Below are 14431 nucleotides of genomic sequence, written 5' to 3' on the forward strand. Positions count from 1 at the left end.
GGACCGACATAATCTCAATGGCAGAGGTGTGTTGATCTTGAGATCGTCAAGTTGACTCTGTTCGGCACTCAACTTCGGTCCTCGGATATGAGTTCATCGCCGATCGTGCTTCTCCATTGTCATGATCCATTCTAACGGCAGAATGGCGGAATTAGCTGAAGCCTAGAATATGGATCTTGGACACGGCGCATTTATGCGCGCTAAGCTTCTGTGCGGCGGGGGCTCGTATCCAAAGTCTAAAACACCATGTCATGCGGTTGTAGATGATTTTCTCATCTTCCGAGCCAGCCAAAAGTCATGTATCAGAGTCAGGAAATGAGTCTCGGGGTAAAGTAGACTCGAGTCGGGTACATGCAATGCCCCCGGGCCCGTTACCCCAAATTCCAAAGTCACCTCAACACACTGCGGCAGTGGGCAATCTCAAAGTCTTTGTCTCCCATCGCTTCTACAAAGGATTTTCAGAACCATCACTTACACACCTAGATTCATTATCATCATTTCAAGAAACACCATCCAATGTCTTACGATAGTGAGGATAGCACCCGTCCCATGCTCGCCGAAGATGAGCAAGAAAAGGAGAACTCCCTTTTCCCATCACCCCAGCTACAGCGACGCTATCAGCGCGAAGTTCTCTCCAAGCTCCTCATCGGCCTAGCCTTGAGCATAATCTTTGCCTTCTCGGTCACCTGGGTCTTTCAGTCCATCGTCCCGCCATCCCGCACCAACGCCCAGGGAATCATTGGGAACCCCTGCGGCAACTCATCCAGCGAGGCCCAAGCCCGCGGTTGCCATTTTGACGTGCTTTCTTTCTGCTGGGTGCCGGAAGAGTGCTTCGACCGCGAGCTGACGGATAAGTTCCGCAAGGCCGGGCCGTGGGTGTTCTACACCGACCAGAACAAGACGGCGTCCGTCACTGAGGAGCAGTTTGGCTCCAATACCCAGCCCGTCTACCTCACCAATAGGCTGCACAAGACGCACTGCGCCTACAACATTCTACGGTTCCACAAGGCCTTGACGGAGAATCGAATGGTTCACCGCGAAGACGTCTTGACGCACACGCAGCACTGTACGCAGGTGCTCACAAGGGTCAACGAACCGGACGACATTGAGGTCAGGGCAAAGATTCAGTACCCTGACTGTGGGCACTTTTCAAAGATGTTTCCGGGAAAGGCGAAGGAAGGTGTGCCTGGCCATCATCAAGGACACTCCCACATGGGGTGATGGAACTGGGGAAATTGTACAGTCAGACAGAGTGCCTATACTTGGACTAGTAAATCAAACCTGTTTTCTGGCTGTATCAAGGACAATCTCCCCTGCGACTGTATTCGACGTGGGTGCTCCCATAACGGGGAAATGAGAGAGTGACTGAGTCCCTCGATTTTGTCATCGGATATGCGCCCATCTTAGCCATTGAACGAGTTCGTTGAAGGCCAAAGTTTTGCGTTATACCTTTCTCTCATATCACAGTATTTGACTTGTACATTTCGTAGCAATATCAACACATCACAATGCGCATAGTCAGCCGAATCAGAGAATGCATGTTAGTTGTGCTCAAGCTGCGAATCTGTCTACTACCTAGGTAATACAATCAAGCAAGTCCCTAATGCTTCTCAGTCTGTCACCCTCCAACTCTTGGGCAATGCCCGCTCAGGCTCCTTTGACCACGCCAGCAGGGCATCAAAATCATTGCAAACATGCATTACCCCATGGTCAGCCACCCGGTGCGTGTCACCTTCAATGTGGCCTTCGGCGGTGGAGTCAGCAAAGCACATGAGAGCCTGCCGGACGTAGTTGAAGCAGTGCGCCTTGTGCTCCTCCCACGTGAGCGTGACCCCGCTGTGATAACCAGGCAGCTTCTCCTTGGGAACACCGACAGCCAAGAGACCAAAATCCTCCAGGATGGATGTCTAGTGAATAGGGCGTCAGTATTGCAAAGAGCAAAATGATCAATGAGATGGCTTACTAGACAGTGAATCTGATGGAAAGCGGCGATCTCGAACAAGTCCCCTGAAAACAGCTTCTGAGGCCCGCTGCCATTGTATGGAGAGGCTCGGACAAAGGCTGTTAGTCTTATTAGTCGGTGTTTAGAGCCTATTTCAATGCATGCTTACCATGGGAGAGGCTCTGCCAAGAATCAAGAGTCTCGTTCAGGACGCTCTGGTCGTGGAATGCATGGGCGGTGACCTCGTACTGATCAGGACCCGAAGGCTTGGGAATGCCCCTCGAGCTCACATCTACTCTTCAAGTCAGTGGCGTTTGGAAAGTTGAAGAAATGCGACTTACCATGTGGGACAAAGTGGTTGTAGTCGCTTCCCGCTGGCCAAATCTTCGTACCATCTGCCTTGTAGTCCTGTCTGAGAACAGCAGCGGTCGTCTCGAGAAGACAAAGGATGAGAACAACCTCAAGACAGCAACGAAAAATCTCACAACGTGACATGGCGGTCTTGTGAGCAGAGTTCCGCTCCATAGTGTCAGTAAATCCAGAAGAATCCGTGTCAGCGTCCGAGGAGGAGTTGCGCCCAAGCAGCTTGCTATTTTCCATGATGAAAGTGGGATAGAGACGTTCTGCAAACATGGAGAGTGAACAAGGTCTGTCTGAAAAGACGAGGGGCGGCTCGAGAGATGGGAAACTACAGAGTGCAGTAGATTCCTGCGGATTGTTGTTGTCCAGATGCTGGCACGGCAAGCCGCGACGGTCTCTTTCCTCGCCACCCAAGCTCCCTCTAGTACGTATCCACCTACCGAGCAACTCGGGTGCAAGTGCAACGTCGTGGCCCTGGTCCTCTCGCCATCAGGCATGAATCCGATGCCTGCTAGCGTATACGTCTAGTAGAAAAGAAGCTCGGGAACTACAAACAAGCTTTGGGGTCCGGGAGAGTTGGCTCTAGCGGGCCGTGTCTAATGATTACAGACTACGCGCTGCTGAACATCATGGTTCATGCCACCGGCCTTCTAGCATATTTTGATCAAAAGTCTAAAAAGTGGCTGCTGTCTTCCGCGTGTAGTTGGCCATGTTCTGCAAAGCACTAGTGTAAACCTTTACCGGAGTCTTTAGAGCTAGCCCCAGTTGTGTCATTGACCAGCAGGTCCCTTGTGGGAGGAGTATGAATATGAGCATGCAGACTTTATGGTCCTTGCAGGTAGATCTCGATGAACTAAGGCCTAAAGACTAATAGAACGTGTAACAGAGCGGAGTTAAAAGGGTGAAAGATGATCGGCGCGCTATTTCGAAACGTCCAATATCCCGGGGAGATAGTCTCCCCTCACATATGCACTAACTAAACCCCCCGGCGCGTCCAGATATTCAACCCGATCTTTTTGCCGCCTACCGCCGGAAGGCCGGCATGTAGCGTTCGAGCATCTCCGGTCCCGTCGGAATGTAGATTCCGCCAGAAGACAGCGCTACCGGCGACCGCTCGCACTGTCAGCTCTGTCTGGGCCGCGCAGTCAACCAGGTTGCACCACCGCTCATCCTCGACGCCCCAATCTACCGAAATCTTGGGGAAACGCGTCCCGCAGCTGGCGCACTCCACATCGAGGACGGCGAAAAAGGTCGTCTCCCTGTTTGTCGTCTGATTCCTAGCCGCGGGGTTCGCTGCCCAGTCGTAGTGATTCGTGTACTGCTGCCCCTCTAGGTACCGTGTCACTTGCAGGTCCTCCATCATGTCGAGGTCTACGTAGCCCTGAAACTCCGACGCGCGGGACCTGATGCATTGGACGACAGAATCGTCCGAAGACAGGTACGCCGTGGAACTGGTTCGTTCCTGCGCAGCAATGGATCGCCCGTCAGTGCTGATGGCGCGAGACCGCTGGAACCTAGGCTGACTGTCTCTCGAGTCAGTCAGCAAGTATACACCGAATTGTCTGCAACGGGGAGGAGCTCTGACGTACGCAATCTGCAGCAGGTACTGGGACTCCTCCAGAGTGATAAAGTTCTCGATATGCTGAATGAGTGGATCATACGACAACGTCCGTACCGTATAGCGCGGGCGCGGGCAAGACTTGCCGAGTGGGATCTGGGGGTCCGTCTGGGGCCGAGACTTTGCGGAGAGGACTGCTACAAGGACGGCCGCGGTGAGGGACATTGACAAGAACTGTTTGAGAGCCATTGTGCGAAGAAGGGGACTGATGGAACGGGGCTGACTGGAAGAGGTAAGAGACGAAGTTTGCGGTTAGGATTCATGGGGAGTTGAAAAACGCTAAGGCCAGGATCGTAGGCCCGACGGATATCCGCCTTATATGCCCGACGGAGAGGCTTCCCACGAGGCTTGAGAGAAGATTTGACGATTCATGCCTGAAGATGTGTCCCTGGACAATGAAAAACTCTGAGATTCTTCAAAAGGTTATGTTATTGATGATCTCGATCCCCGAGTATTCAAACTTTGTCAACCTGAAGTCCCCGAGAGGAGATGCAATCATCTCGACTTTCTTCATCGGCGGGCGGTGGTATAATGAGTTTTGAAAAGGTTGACCGGATCAACGAGTCATACTGTTTGACTAGAGCTCTGCCGTGGACTTGGAAGTATGGCGCATCACGAACAACAAGAGTGACGACGCGTCGACGCTGTCACGAATAGGAAGTTCACGACAGGGCGTCGAGTGACGAAAACACCCGTATCCGTCGGGCCGATGGCGTATACTTTGCATTGTGAACGGAATGGCGACTTCACTGATGAGTTGACAGTCAAGTTGGATGAGAAAAATGAATATTTAAGGGTGCTTTTTGTCCCGGAAGTAGCAAATATTCTCCTCACTCACTCATCAAGTCAAACACCTTCACAGTCTTCCAACCTTCATCAACATCTTCAGTCTTCACCTTGCCTCCAACACTCTTCTCCACAACACACCCACCCTTCCACTCATAACTCCAAACGCCATCATGCATATGACAAAGGTCACCGCCATTCTTGCCTTCGCCGCAAGCCTTGCCGCCGCCGCCCCGGGCGCTAAGCTCGCCGCTCCGGAGAAGCGTCAGACCACAGAGTTTGGACCCTATCCCGAAGATAACTATCAGGGCAAGGAGAACGACAAGCGTCAGACTACGGAATTCGGACCTTATCCGGAAGACAAGTACAACAGCAAGCGTCAGACGACCGAGTTCGGTCCTTACCCTGAGGATAGCTACCAGGGCAAGGAGAACGGCAAGCGTCAGACGACCGAATTCGGTCCCTACCCCGAGGATAGCTATCAGGGAAAAGCTAGCCAAAGACGCCAGACGACCGAATTTGGTCCTTACCCCGAGGACAAGTACGAGGGCAAGACGAGGCGTCAGACCACAGAGTTTGGCCCGTACCCAGAGGACAGCTACCAAGGCAAGAGCGCGAAGCGTCAGACCACCGAGTTTGGGCCCTATCCCGAGGACAAGTATGAGAGCAGCAGCAGCATCAAGGAAAAGCGTCAAACCACAGAGTTCGGCCCTTACCCGGAGGACAAGTACGAGAGCAACGACAAGAAGGAATAGAGCAAGTTCTCACCATCACCCTCTTCATCTCGTTGAGATGCTCCAGCTAACGCAATGAACTAAACTTTGCACCTTCTCGTCACCTCCACGAGTTTTAGACAACAGTCTAGAGTCAGAAAGCTAGTCTCACAGTGACGACAAGCATGAGAAAGAGGGAAAGAAACTAGAAAAGAAAATAACGTTTTGGGCGGGGAATTCAGGGAGTGTTGGTATTCCTTTCACAGGGAATTTAGTTCGAACCGTAGGGTCCTGGGGGTGACGAAGTATCAATATCTCTGTATTGATTGATTCTGCGTAAGGAGTAGAAGGGAGATTCCAACCGGAGGTTGGGTGGGTAGTCGAGGTCTAATTGTACTCCCTCGAGGTGGCCCATGCTCTGCCCTTACTCGCGGTCGAATTGGACTTCCAGTCCGACAGGGAGTACAACTTGAATTGTTGGGGGAGCATGTCTTTGGATGACGTGTAGCTAGCTATAGATTGAAACTCGTGTTGTGTCTTTTAAAAAGTCCTTCCTCGTGATATCTACCTCATGGCAGAGTGACTTGGATCCTCATGTTGGTCAGTGTGATCTCATCACAGCTGGGACAGGAGCTGTGATGCCCCATTGATCGTACTCATCTGAAATTAAATCACAGGGTACATGAAGACTCAGACCAACAGACTCAGTATGGCTGCTGAAATTCACAAGGCACACACGTCCAGCACCGGCCACATTCACGCAAGTCATAAGAGGCAAAGATTCGATATGACATGTCAACAGCAAGTAGTATTGCTCTACTCTTCCGCACGTCCGTGTCGTTCATTTCCAAAAAAAACATGTACAAGAAGCATGCTTTTTTTTTCGCAGCCGAGCCCACTTTCCACCTCCCGTCATCCAGTTCCCCTCCTTCCATTCTCCAGACATCAGTGACATGGCAATAAGAAGCGAAATTACATGATTTGTAGAGCTCTCGGTGACGTGGCAGCACGAGAAAGATTTCATGAGATGCGACGGCACGACGATTTGTCTCGCAGGACAAAACACGCGTGTCCGAAGACGTAGTAGATAAGAAAGGAATAAAATATCAAAAAACATTTGTGGTATCTTTCCGGCAAAGCATGCTGCGGTGCGGTAAAGACGTGTGCAAAGCAGCTATATCGGTAACAAAACAAATCAGCTGTAGATCAGGGGGTATGATGTTTGGCAAAGACGAGCCCGTGCCAGGTAACGACCGTAAGAATGTGTTTTCCCAAGGAACCAATACGCCGCCGCCTGGTCGTCCAGGCAGTCCAAGTGTTCCCATAAAGTCAGAGGAAAGTAGGGCACAGCGAGAAGGTCCATTATGCCTCCTCCATAATGCCGCCCTCGCCGCCACCCTCTTCGCGCCACTCACGACTCTTGCTCGTAAGCTTCTTCACACCCGCAACGCGGCCGGACCACAGGGATTCAATCGGCGTGCGGAAGGTAAAGGCTCGCTGGGAGCTGATGACTCCGATTGCTTGGAGAACAGCCTTGCGGCTGTCGCGGCCAAAGACGGCAGGATGGCTGATCCATTCGAGACTGCTCTCGAGCTCGTGGTCCAGAGCGGCAACGGTGTTGGCATCGATACCGGCACCGAGACCGAGGCCATCGTTGGACCGACTGCGCCCGATGCCAGTGGCCTGGTAGCCATTGGCGCCGGATGAGTTGGCTGATTGAGTAGGTGATGGTGTTTGTTTTCTGTCGGGAGTGATTGAGGGTGAGCCATCGTTCCCGGGGTGAGGGGTAGAAGGGAGGGATCTCGTTGGCGGTGCTGTCGGCGGAGGAATCGGAGGCAGACCGCCTTTTCCGAGTCCCTTTAGAATAGATCTGGTCTCGTTGAGTAGTGTGTGCGCTCGGTCGTGCTGGCCGCGTGACACGAGGGTCAAGGCGCGAGTTAGCATATCCGACGTAAGCAGCTCCATGCGCCGCTGGACGATGTGCGGGTGAGGGGGAATCGGAGGCGATCCTGCCCACGAGTTTTTGTTCTTCGCCAGGGCCGGGAGCATGGTGATGGCGAGCAGAGAAGGGCGGGGAAGGTGGGAGAGCGTGCCATCCCGGAGAATATCTCCCCATGTGAGGTCGGCCTGGATGAGAGGCACCTCCTCAACAGACGTAACCCGCTGGTCGTCGCCGTCGCCAGCTCCACCAAGCGCCTCCAGACCGGAGACGATGTTGTCCCAGGGATCCTGGGGCAGTTGTTCCTGGGACGTGTTGTCCGGCACAATGACAAGCTGCACCAAGACGTCGCGCTTGTCGCCGAATCTAAGATCGCCGAGGGAGGCCTCAGCGTCGCGACCCGTGGCGCGCTTGGTAATCTGCAAGGCACCGCTGATCTTGTGGAACTTGGCCGGAGATCCCTCAGGCAGCTTCAGCTTGAGCTTGACGTTTTGGTGAGAGAGCGTCTGCATGGCGCCGAGGCAGCCGGCAAGGCACTCGCGGAGCATCATCCAGTCCTTGACGTAGGTGTAAGACGCCTTGGTGCGGGTAGAGAGCTCAATCATAGTATCGGGCTTGTGCGTCATGCCGAGGCCAAAGGAGTGAATGGTGATCTTGGCTGCTTCGGCCCTCGACACAACAAAGTCAACGCTGTCGGCATCCGAAGTAGAGGCGTCGCTGATGAGCATAATTGTGGCGATCGGGTTGTTGTACTTGCGCTGCATGAGCAAGTCCATGGCGACATTCGCACCCTCAACCACGTCGGCGCGGTGACTCTTTTGCCCAACGGGTTTGATGGAGCCCAACACGTTGCCCCAGCCGGGCCACGCCTTGGTGGTCATGCCGACAATGGGCACGCCGCCTCCGCCCGATCCAAATGTGACGAGGCCCATCCTGTCTCTCTCGCCAAGTGTGTTGACCATGAATCTGAGGGCATCGCGAACGAGGTTGATCTTGACACCTTGCATCGACGAAGAAATGGGGACTACCACGACCACATCGATGGGTACGTGGATGGAAGCCGGCATTGTCGGGCTCCTCTGGAAGTTGGTGTATTCGGTGGGCGCCGTTGTGGTGGATTTGGGGCCGCCCCAGGATGAGGCAATCGACGACACCCTCTGCTGTCGCGATCCACGCTGCCAGTCATCCTCGTCCGTCTCGGAAAATTCTCCTCGGTCGTACTCTGGGCTGCGGACCGGCGACGTCTCGACAGCGTTCAGGTCGAGTAGTGCTTGATGCCAAAGCTTGAGCTGATTGCGGTTCTCGAATCGAAGGTGGAACTGGGGCAGCTCCGCGACGGAAAGGTTTAGTGTAAGAATGTTCTCATCAACTGCCAACCGGTTAGCGTCAAAGCCTCAATGAAATAAAGGAGCGAGTCTCACTGTTGCCCGTCTCCGAGACCTCGTTGAGGTGTTTCTTGATGAGAATGGATCCTTTCAGTGTGCAGCGGGTGGTCTTCTTGGGCATGCCGTTTTCGTCCCACTGCCCCGCGAGCGCCACCTTCTTCTCCTTTACGCAAATCAACATTTCAGCGAACAGGAAGCATTCCAGCTCCTGCCAGGATGCTTTGTCCTTGCCGACACGTAGCGTGCCATACAGCCGCAGTTTGCCGAATCTGGAGTGTGTCAGTTGTGTCATTGGCCGGCGGTATGCGAGGGATGTGTGCCAAAATCTCACCTGCTGAAATCGAGCCCATGCCAGTTGTCCACCCGGTTTCTCAGATTCTCGGTTTGTTCCTCCAGCACTTCCCGAGACTCGTAGGGATAAAACCGAGGCGCACTTCGGGCCGGGGATGGCGGTCGCGCAAACGCCTCGTCGATTTGGGCATTCACCGCGGGCGGGCCTGGCGGGGCTGATCCAAGATCTTCGGGATCGGGCCGCCACTTGTTGTCGGGCACTTCCACCGTAATGAGGCAGGTCAAGGTCTGCTGCTGCCGAGACCTGTTGATGGTGGGGAACTCGGATCGAACTGTCACAGTCGGTGCTGGAATTGGATTCCTCGTAATCGCGCGGGGGCTGCCCGGCGTAGTTTCCATTGCCTGGACGTCATAATCGTGTCTGCGCGGCGGGCCGCTTTGTGTGGTTTCTGGGTAGCCGCCAGACGACGCGACGCCGGTGGCCTCGCTGTCGCTGCGAGCGTGTCTTGAAGGACCGTACCTCTCGGAAGTCGGTGGCTGGCTGCTCTCCCTGTCGCGTCCAGTGCTTCGGGGCGCGCTTTCACGGGTGTGGGTGCTGGCCATGTTTCGCTGGTTCGACTCGATGCTGGTGGGGCGCGGAGTGGGCGTTGGGTTGTCCCATGGCGTGGCCGTGGGCGTAGGGGTGTGATTTGACCTAGTGTCGGTGGATGAGACAGATCGAACGAGGTTGCTGATTTTTTCTGCAAAAGAGTTAGCCATGTCTCAGGCGTGCAAGACATGAGCGTGCCCTTACCAATATCCAAGACATTGCCGCCCCGGCTAGTGTCGAGATGGAGCGGCGCATCGCACGAGGGGCAGTATTGCGATTCGAATTCGCGGATAAACTCGTAAAAGCACGCTTCGTGGGATACGTGCGAGCACGAGAATTGTAGAATGCGCTCTCCGCGCAGGGTGTGCTCCAGTGGCTCCTCACATACTGCGCATTCGCTCCCTACAAAGGTGCGCTCCCTCCTGTTGCGGCCGGCGCCGGATGCCATGTTGTTGGATGAGTAGCTGTCGCCTCTTCGATGTGCGCTGTCTCCGGATCGAACTGACTCGTTGGAGCGCTGTCCTGTGCCGCGAGCTATCGAGACGTCTGTGTGTAGATTGATTAGCAAGAGTATCTTGTTACAGAGATTGGACGTCAAAAGCAAAGTGATTGACAGTCGGTCGTTCAGACGGAAAGTCAATTCGCGGCGCTCAAGCAGTCACAGGTCGGAGTCAAATTGGGAGCCTACGTACTCTTTTCTGGGAAGGACGGCGCATCCGTCCAAGTGTTGTTTGTCCTTGTTGTGGTGGCGGTACCAGGACGGTAGGGGTCTTGAATGGCCTTGGGGCTCACAAGACCAAGATCGAGAAGGTGATTAGCCTGACTGTCTTTGGTGCTTGAAGATCCAAAGCCGAACCCTTTCGAACCCTTCCGAGACCGACTGAACATTAGGAAAGCGCCGCGTCCAAGACTGCGCAATCAGGTGAGGTCGGCAGCGGGGGGAGGCAAACGTGCCGTTGAAGGGTGAAGTGGTCGGCGGTTCGTTCGAATCGGAGTGCGCGAATCGTCAAATCGTAGACCACCTCGTAATGTAGGAGAGGGCTGGGCGTGAAGTATATTTTAAGAATTGGAAAGGTGATATCAGAATAGGGACGGTATAGGCGATGAGGATCTGAGATCCACCCGTGTGACTAATAATGCCAACAGGAAAGCGAACAAGAAGGCAGAGGTCGGTCCCGGGTATGTGGCTGTGGCGGGTTGTCACACAAGGACCTGGGAAGCCTGGCAGGGTGTTTCAAATGGTTGTATCAACAATGCTGATGGAAAGCAGGCTGAACATGCATGATTGCAGGGTGTCGAAAAAGGATGGTGTGAGAGTTGACGACGAAAGGACGGATAATCTGCAATCCAGAGAACGGCCAAAGGGGGAAAAAAAAGTTCGAGCCCGTCGGAGTTCAGCAGGAATTGGGTTGCTGGGCAGATGCGTGTGTAGGTAGGGTAGATGCAGATGCAGGTGCAGGTTCGCGGCAGGTTCGCGCGTCGTCGCAAGTTCAAGGTTCGACAAGTCCCGGTATGTTTTGGAGATGGCAGGAGGATGGCGTGACTCTCCTAACCTCTTTTTTTTTCCCTTTCGCTGGCGTCGGTGTGTGTGTGTGGGATGGGATGATGCGTCGTCTTGTCTCGGTCGTGACAAGAATTAGTCGACTGGTGTCGGAGACCTACTAGCCTACCCTTAGGTAAGATGAGAGAGTAAAAGTAGCGTTGCTTTCCCCCCCTTTGGTAGCGGTCGTTGGTCTGCGCCGTTTGATTCAGGGCCGCAATTGGAAAAGACGGGCTTCCGCTTCCTATCCGAGAAACAAGTCGACAAAGAAAGACGGTAGACGGGAGAGGTTTGGGTTTGTCTTGTCGGGAGCGCCCGCCAGCACGGTATACTACGTCTGGCAAGGAGGGCGGAAAATGGGGAAGGGACGAAGTATATACCTTTGCAGTCACAGTCGAGAGAAAGAGAGAGAGTGTGTGTGCAAGACTTAACTGACGGGGAGGAAGAGGGACGTGGAAGGGGAAGAGAGAGAAAGTAGCAAGAGAGACGTCTTGCTGGTGGGGACCTCTGCACGTTTTCCCTTTTCTTTGTTCGGCTAAACCTGGACCTGGTACCTGTACCTGTACCTCTGGCCCTGGCAGTCCCAGAGAGCAGCGCGAGATGGAGGCCCTGGGCTTGCAGCGAGAGTCTAGAGACTGAGAGAGCATGCGGTGCAGTGCACTGTACCATGTCATGTAGGTACGGTAAGGTACCTAGCGTCGGACTTGCAGATGGATGGATGGGGATTGCTCGTCCTGGACTCTTGGTGTGAGGTCGACGGCCTTTCTCAGGCACAAGGTCCGTGATGTACCTACGTACTCTGTAATAATATCAGGGTAAACTACTTAAGAAGCCCGCGATGGTACATTGGGGGGGCAGGGTTCTTGGGGCTAACAATTCGGCCTAGGTAGGTAGCTTCGGCTGGGCCCTCCCCTCCTCCTCGCTCTTTACTCTCTTTTCTGACTCCTATCTCAGGTTCCCAACGTGTAGGTTGCCCCCCCTGGGAAACGGATATTGGGGAGAGAGCTATTCGAAAGGAGCTGGTACGTGCCCCAATTGCCCCAATTCACTCTTCTAGAATGGCCAAGTCCACGTTTGTCGTTGTTGCGAATCGGGCTTGTTTGTTTGCTCGGCGGAACAGAAGCGGGAGATGTGGTGGGGGAGTCATGCAGGCGCTGCGCAAAACATACATGTACTTACTTCGTACGGATAGAGACCAGATGGCCAGCTCAGACCATGTGAGGGCGATGGCGGTTTTGCGGCTTTTGCCTGTGCCGTGCAGCATGGACGCGCGGGCTTTTGAAGCCATGTACTCCATACGCCCAGATGACGGCCTTGCGCAATGAGAACAGACTCTCGAGACTCACATAGCTCGTGGGGCCGACGTATGTAGCTGAAGCCCAGGTTTGGATGGATCTCGACTTACTGTTGGCAATTGCCATTGGGTCCCGTCTCATTGATTTCGTAAGAGTACGGATACACTGCAGATGACCCAGATCCGTCGAGACGGTCGTGGTGGTTCCAGGGGGAGATGACCGATCCAATCCAATCTGCACAAGGCAGACAAATGGTGTCCGTCACGGAGAATTTTTTTTAAAAAAAATAGGAGGCGTTGGTCAATTGCGGTGACTTGTCAAAAACTAGTGATGCCACGCTCAGAGCTGGACTGGGCGGCAGCCGGCAATCCGCAAAGCAAGCCAAATCTTATTTCCTGGCACTAAAATGGTCATATCTCTTCAGCTTGGTGGCAATTAAACGCGCCAGAATGGATCAATAGGGGATATGCCGACTTTGGGGTGAATATCAATACGGATGCCGTGGTAAAGACAATGATCGCCTTGACGAAGACAGACAATACAAAAATCGGGGCCCCGCTCTCAAAGACTTTTTATTATTATTAGATTTTCATCTGGCCAACCTCGCCTCCCACGATGCTCCTGCACCATCATCATTTTCGCTCAAGTGGCCCTCGCGAGTCGCTGTTGGCCGCCGCCATGCCGTGCCTGCCCTCGGTCAGTGCTGTGTTATGCATTGCAGAGTTGATTGACAGCCAAACCAAACGGGGCAGATCGACTTTCCCATACGAGCAATAGTCCACTTTGCATGGGCATGGCGGTGATGCACTTTTCGCCTCCTTGGTTCTTGTTTCCCTCGCCATCTTGCACGTCAGCCTCGTTCTGTTTTTTTCCTTTTTGGATGCGGCCTGTCAAGTTCATTTCTGGTTATCGACCGTGTCAACCCTGCAGAGGGAAAGAGGGAGACAGAGTTTGGCGAGAGATCCGTGCGTTATACTATCAGACCCCGGGTCGGATACGAAAATCTACCCCGTCTTCCCATGGGCATTCCACGCTAGGTGCGGTATACATCTAGTATCCTCGCCGTCTTCCAACGGTACATGACCCTGCGTGGGTTGTCCGTCGAGCTGTGCAACAGCCAGCAGCCAGCAGCGCAGCATATGTACAGAGGTGCATGTGCTGTGCATTGCATCTCTTATGGATGCACATCACCAGTGACCACAACCCAAGTTACCTTGGTCCAACCCAAGGGTTTCTTGACGACGTGGCGAGCGTGGGTGGAAAACGCAAGGACTTGCTTATTGCCTTGCTTGTCAACGATTTGCCCCTCCAGTGCTAAGCCTACTTTTTGCGAGGGGTCTCGCTGGGTGCCGGGTCATGTTTGCAGCAATATCGGCACCCATAATTCATCACTGTGAGCAATCCATGGCGGATGTGTTTCCCGCAGCCAGGCTCAACAACCCCAGAAAGTTCTCTGTCGAGCCACTCTTTATTGGCAAAGCATCCAGCGAGAGTTTCCCTCTGTGCTGTTAACGTCTGCTCGAAACCTCTTGCCAACATTCCACGCAGTTTGGACCGGGCCGTCTTGACACTTGTTCCTGCTCCTACGGGTAATGCTGCTCCTGCCTCCTGCTCCTCCATGCTTCGGACCTTACCTTGGAAAGTACCTACTCGACAAGTTAATCCTGCCCCGCCAGGGAGGTATCTCCCTCTGCAAGCCTTACTCTGCGTGTGATCATGTACCCGCGACTCAATGGCCTCCACCGGCCAGGGCTTTGGGCCGCCGGATGGCAGGTTCGAATTTCCACGCCTGCCATTCTCAGCCAGTCGCACAGCTCCAGCAGGACCAGGGAGCCCCCGAGCCGGCCTCTTTCCACAGCCCCTTCCCTGCCGAACTGCCCTGGCAATGGACCCCGGTTCGAGAAAATGGGTGTTCTTCCTGCCCCGGTCCAAAGTTCCTTCCTTGAACCCAGCAAGTGGGTCTCTTCAAATGG

General features: G+C 54.0%; 5 protein-coding genes across 5 annotated transcripts; 2 read left to right on the forward strand and 3 right to left on the reverse strand.

Annotated features, from left to right (window-relative positions):
* The first annotated feature begins 522 nt into the window (after positions 1–522).
* On the forward strand, positions 523–1268 carry BDP81DRAFT_354477 (uncharacterized protein). Its single transcript, XM_060586269.1, has one exon. It carries the CDS (start codon positions 550–552, stop codon positions 1219–1221), a length of 672 nt encoding a protein of 223 aa, XP_060442264.1. The 5' UTR covers positions 523–549; the 3' UTR covers positions 1222–1268.
* A 342-nt stretch (positions 1269–1610) lies between these two features.
* On the reverse strand, positions 1611–2636 carry BDP81DRAFT_379949 (uncharacterized protein; the record flags this gene model as incomplete). The annotated part of the gene is made up of 4 exons (XM_060586828.1): positions 2284–2636; positions 2112–2234; positions 1964–2061; positions 1611–1907 (listed from the first exon to the last, which is right to left on the reverse strand). Exons 1-4 carry the CDS (start codon positions 2573–2575, stop codon positions 1611–1613), a joined length of 810 nt encoding a protein of 269 aa, XP_060442265.1. The 5' UTR covers positions 2576–2636.
* Positions 2637–3267: 631 nt separating this feature from the next.
* BDP81DRAFT_434223 (uncharacterized protein) lies at positions 3268–3777 on the reverse strand. The gene has a single exon (XM_060590946.1). The coding sequence runs from the start codon at positions 3663–3665 to the stop codon at positions 3279–3281; it is 387 nt and encodes a 128-aa protein (XP_060442266.1). The 5' UTR covers positions 3666–3777; the 3' UTR covers positions 3268–3278.
* Positions 3778–4879: 1102 nt separating this feature from the next.
* On the forward strand, positions 4880–5443 carry BDP81DRAFT_271698 (uncharacterized protein; the record flags this gene model as incomplete). Its single annotated transcript, XM_060582936.1, has 1 exon — positions 4880–5443. A coding segment is annotated over one exon (564 nt), but the record flags the coding sequence as incomplete, so codon positions are not given.
* A 1338-nt stretch (positions 5444–6781) lies between these two features.
* Positions 6782–10071, reverse strand: BDP81DRAFT_452233 (von Willebrand factor type A domain-containing protein; the record flags this gene model as incomplete). Its single annotated transcript, XM_060592725.1, has 4 exons — positions 6782–8727; positions 8780–9012; positions 9075–9774; positions 9828–10071. The coding sequence occupies 4 exons, from the start codon at positions 10069–10071 to the stop codon at positions 6782–6784; spliced, it is 3123 nt and encodes a 1040-aa protein (XP_060442268.1).
* Positions 10072–14431: the final 4360 nt, after the last annotated feature.

Source organism: Colletotrichum phormii (genome assembly GCF_030913505.1).
Source record: "Colletotrichum phormii strain CBS 102054 chromosome Unknown BDP81scaffold_17, whole genome shotgun sequence".
In the NCBI taxonomy this organism is placed as follows: domain Eukaryota; kingdom Fungi; phylum Ascomycota; class Sordariomycetes; order Glomerellales; family Glomerellaceae; genus Colletotrichum; species Colletotrichum phormii.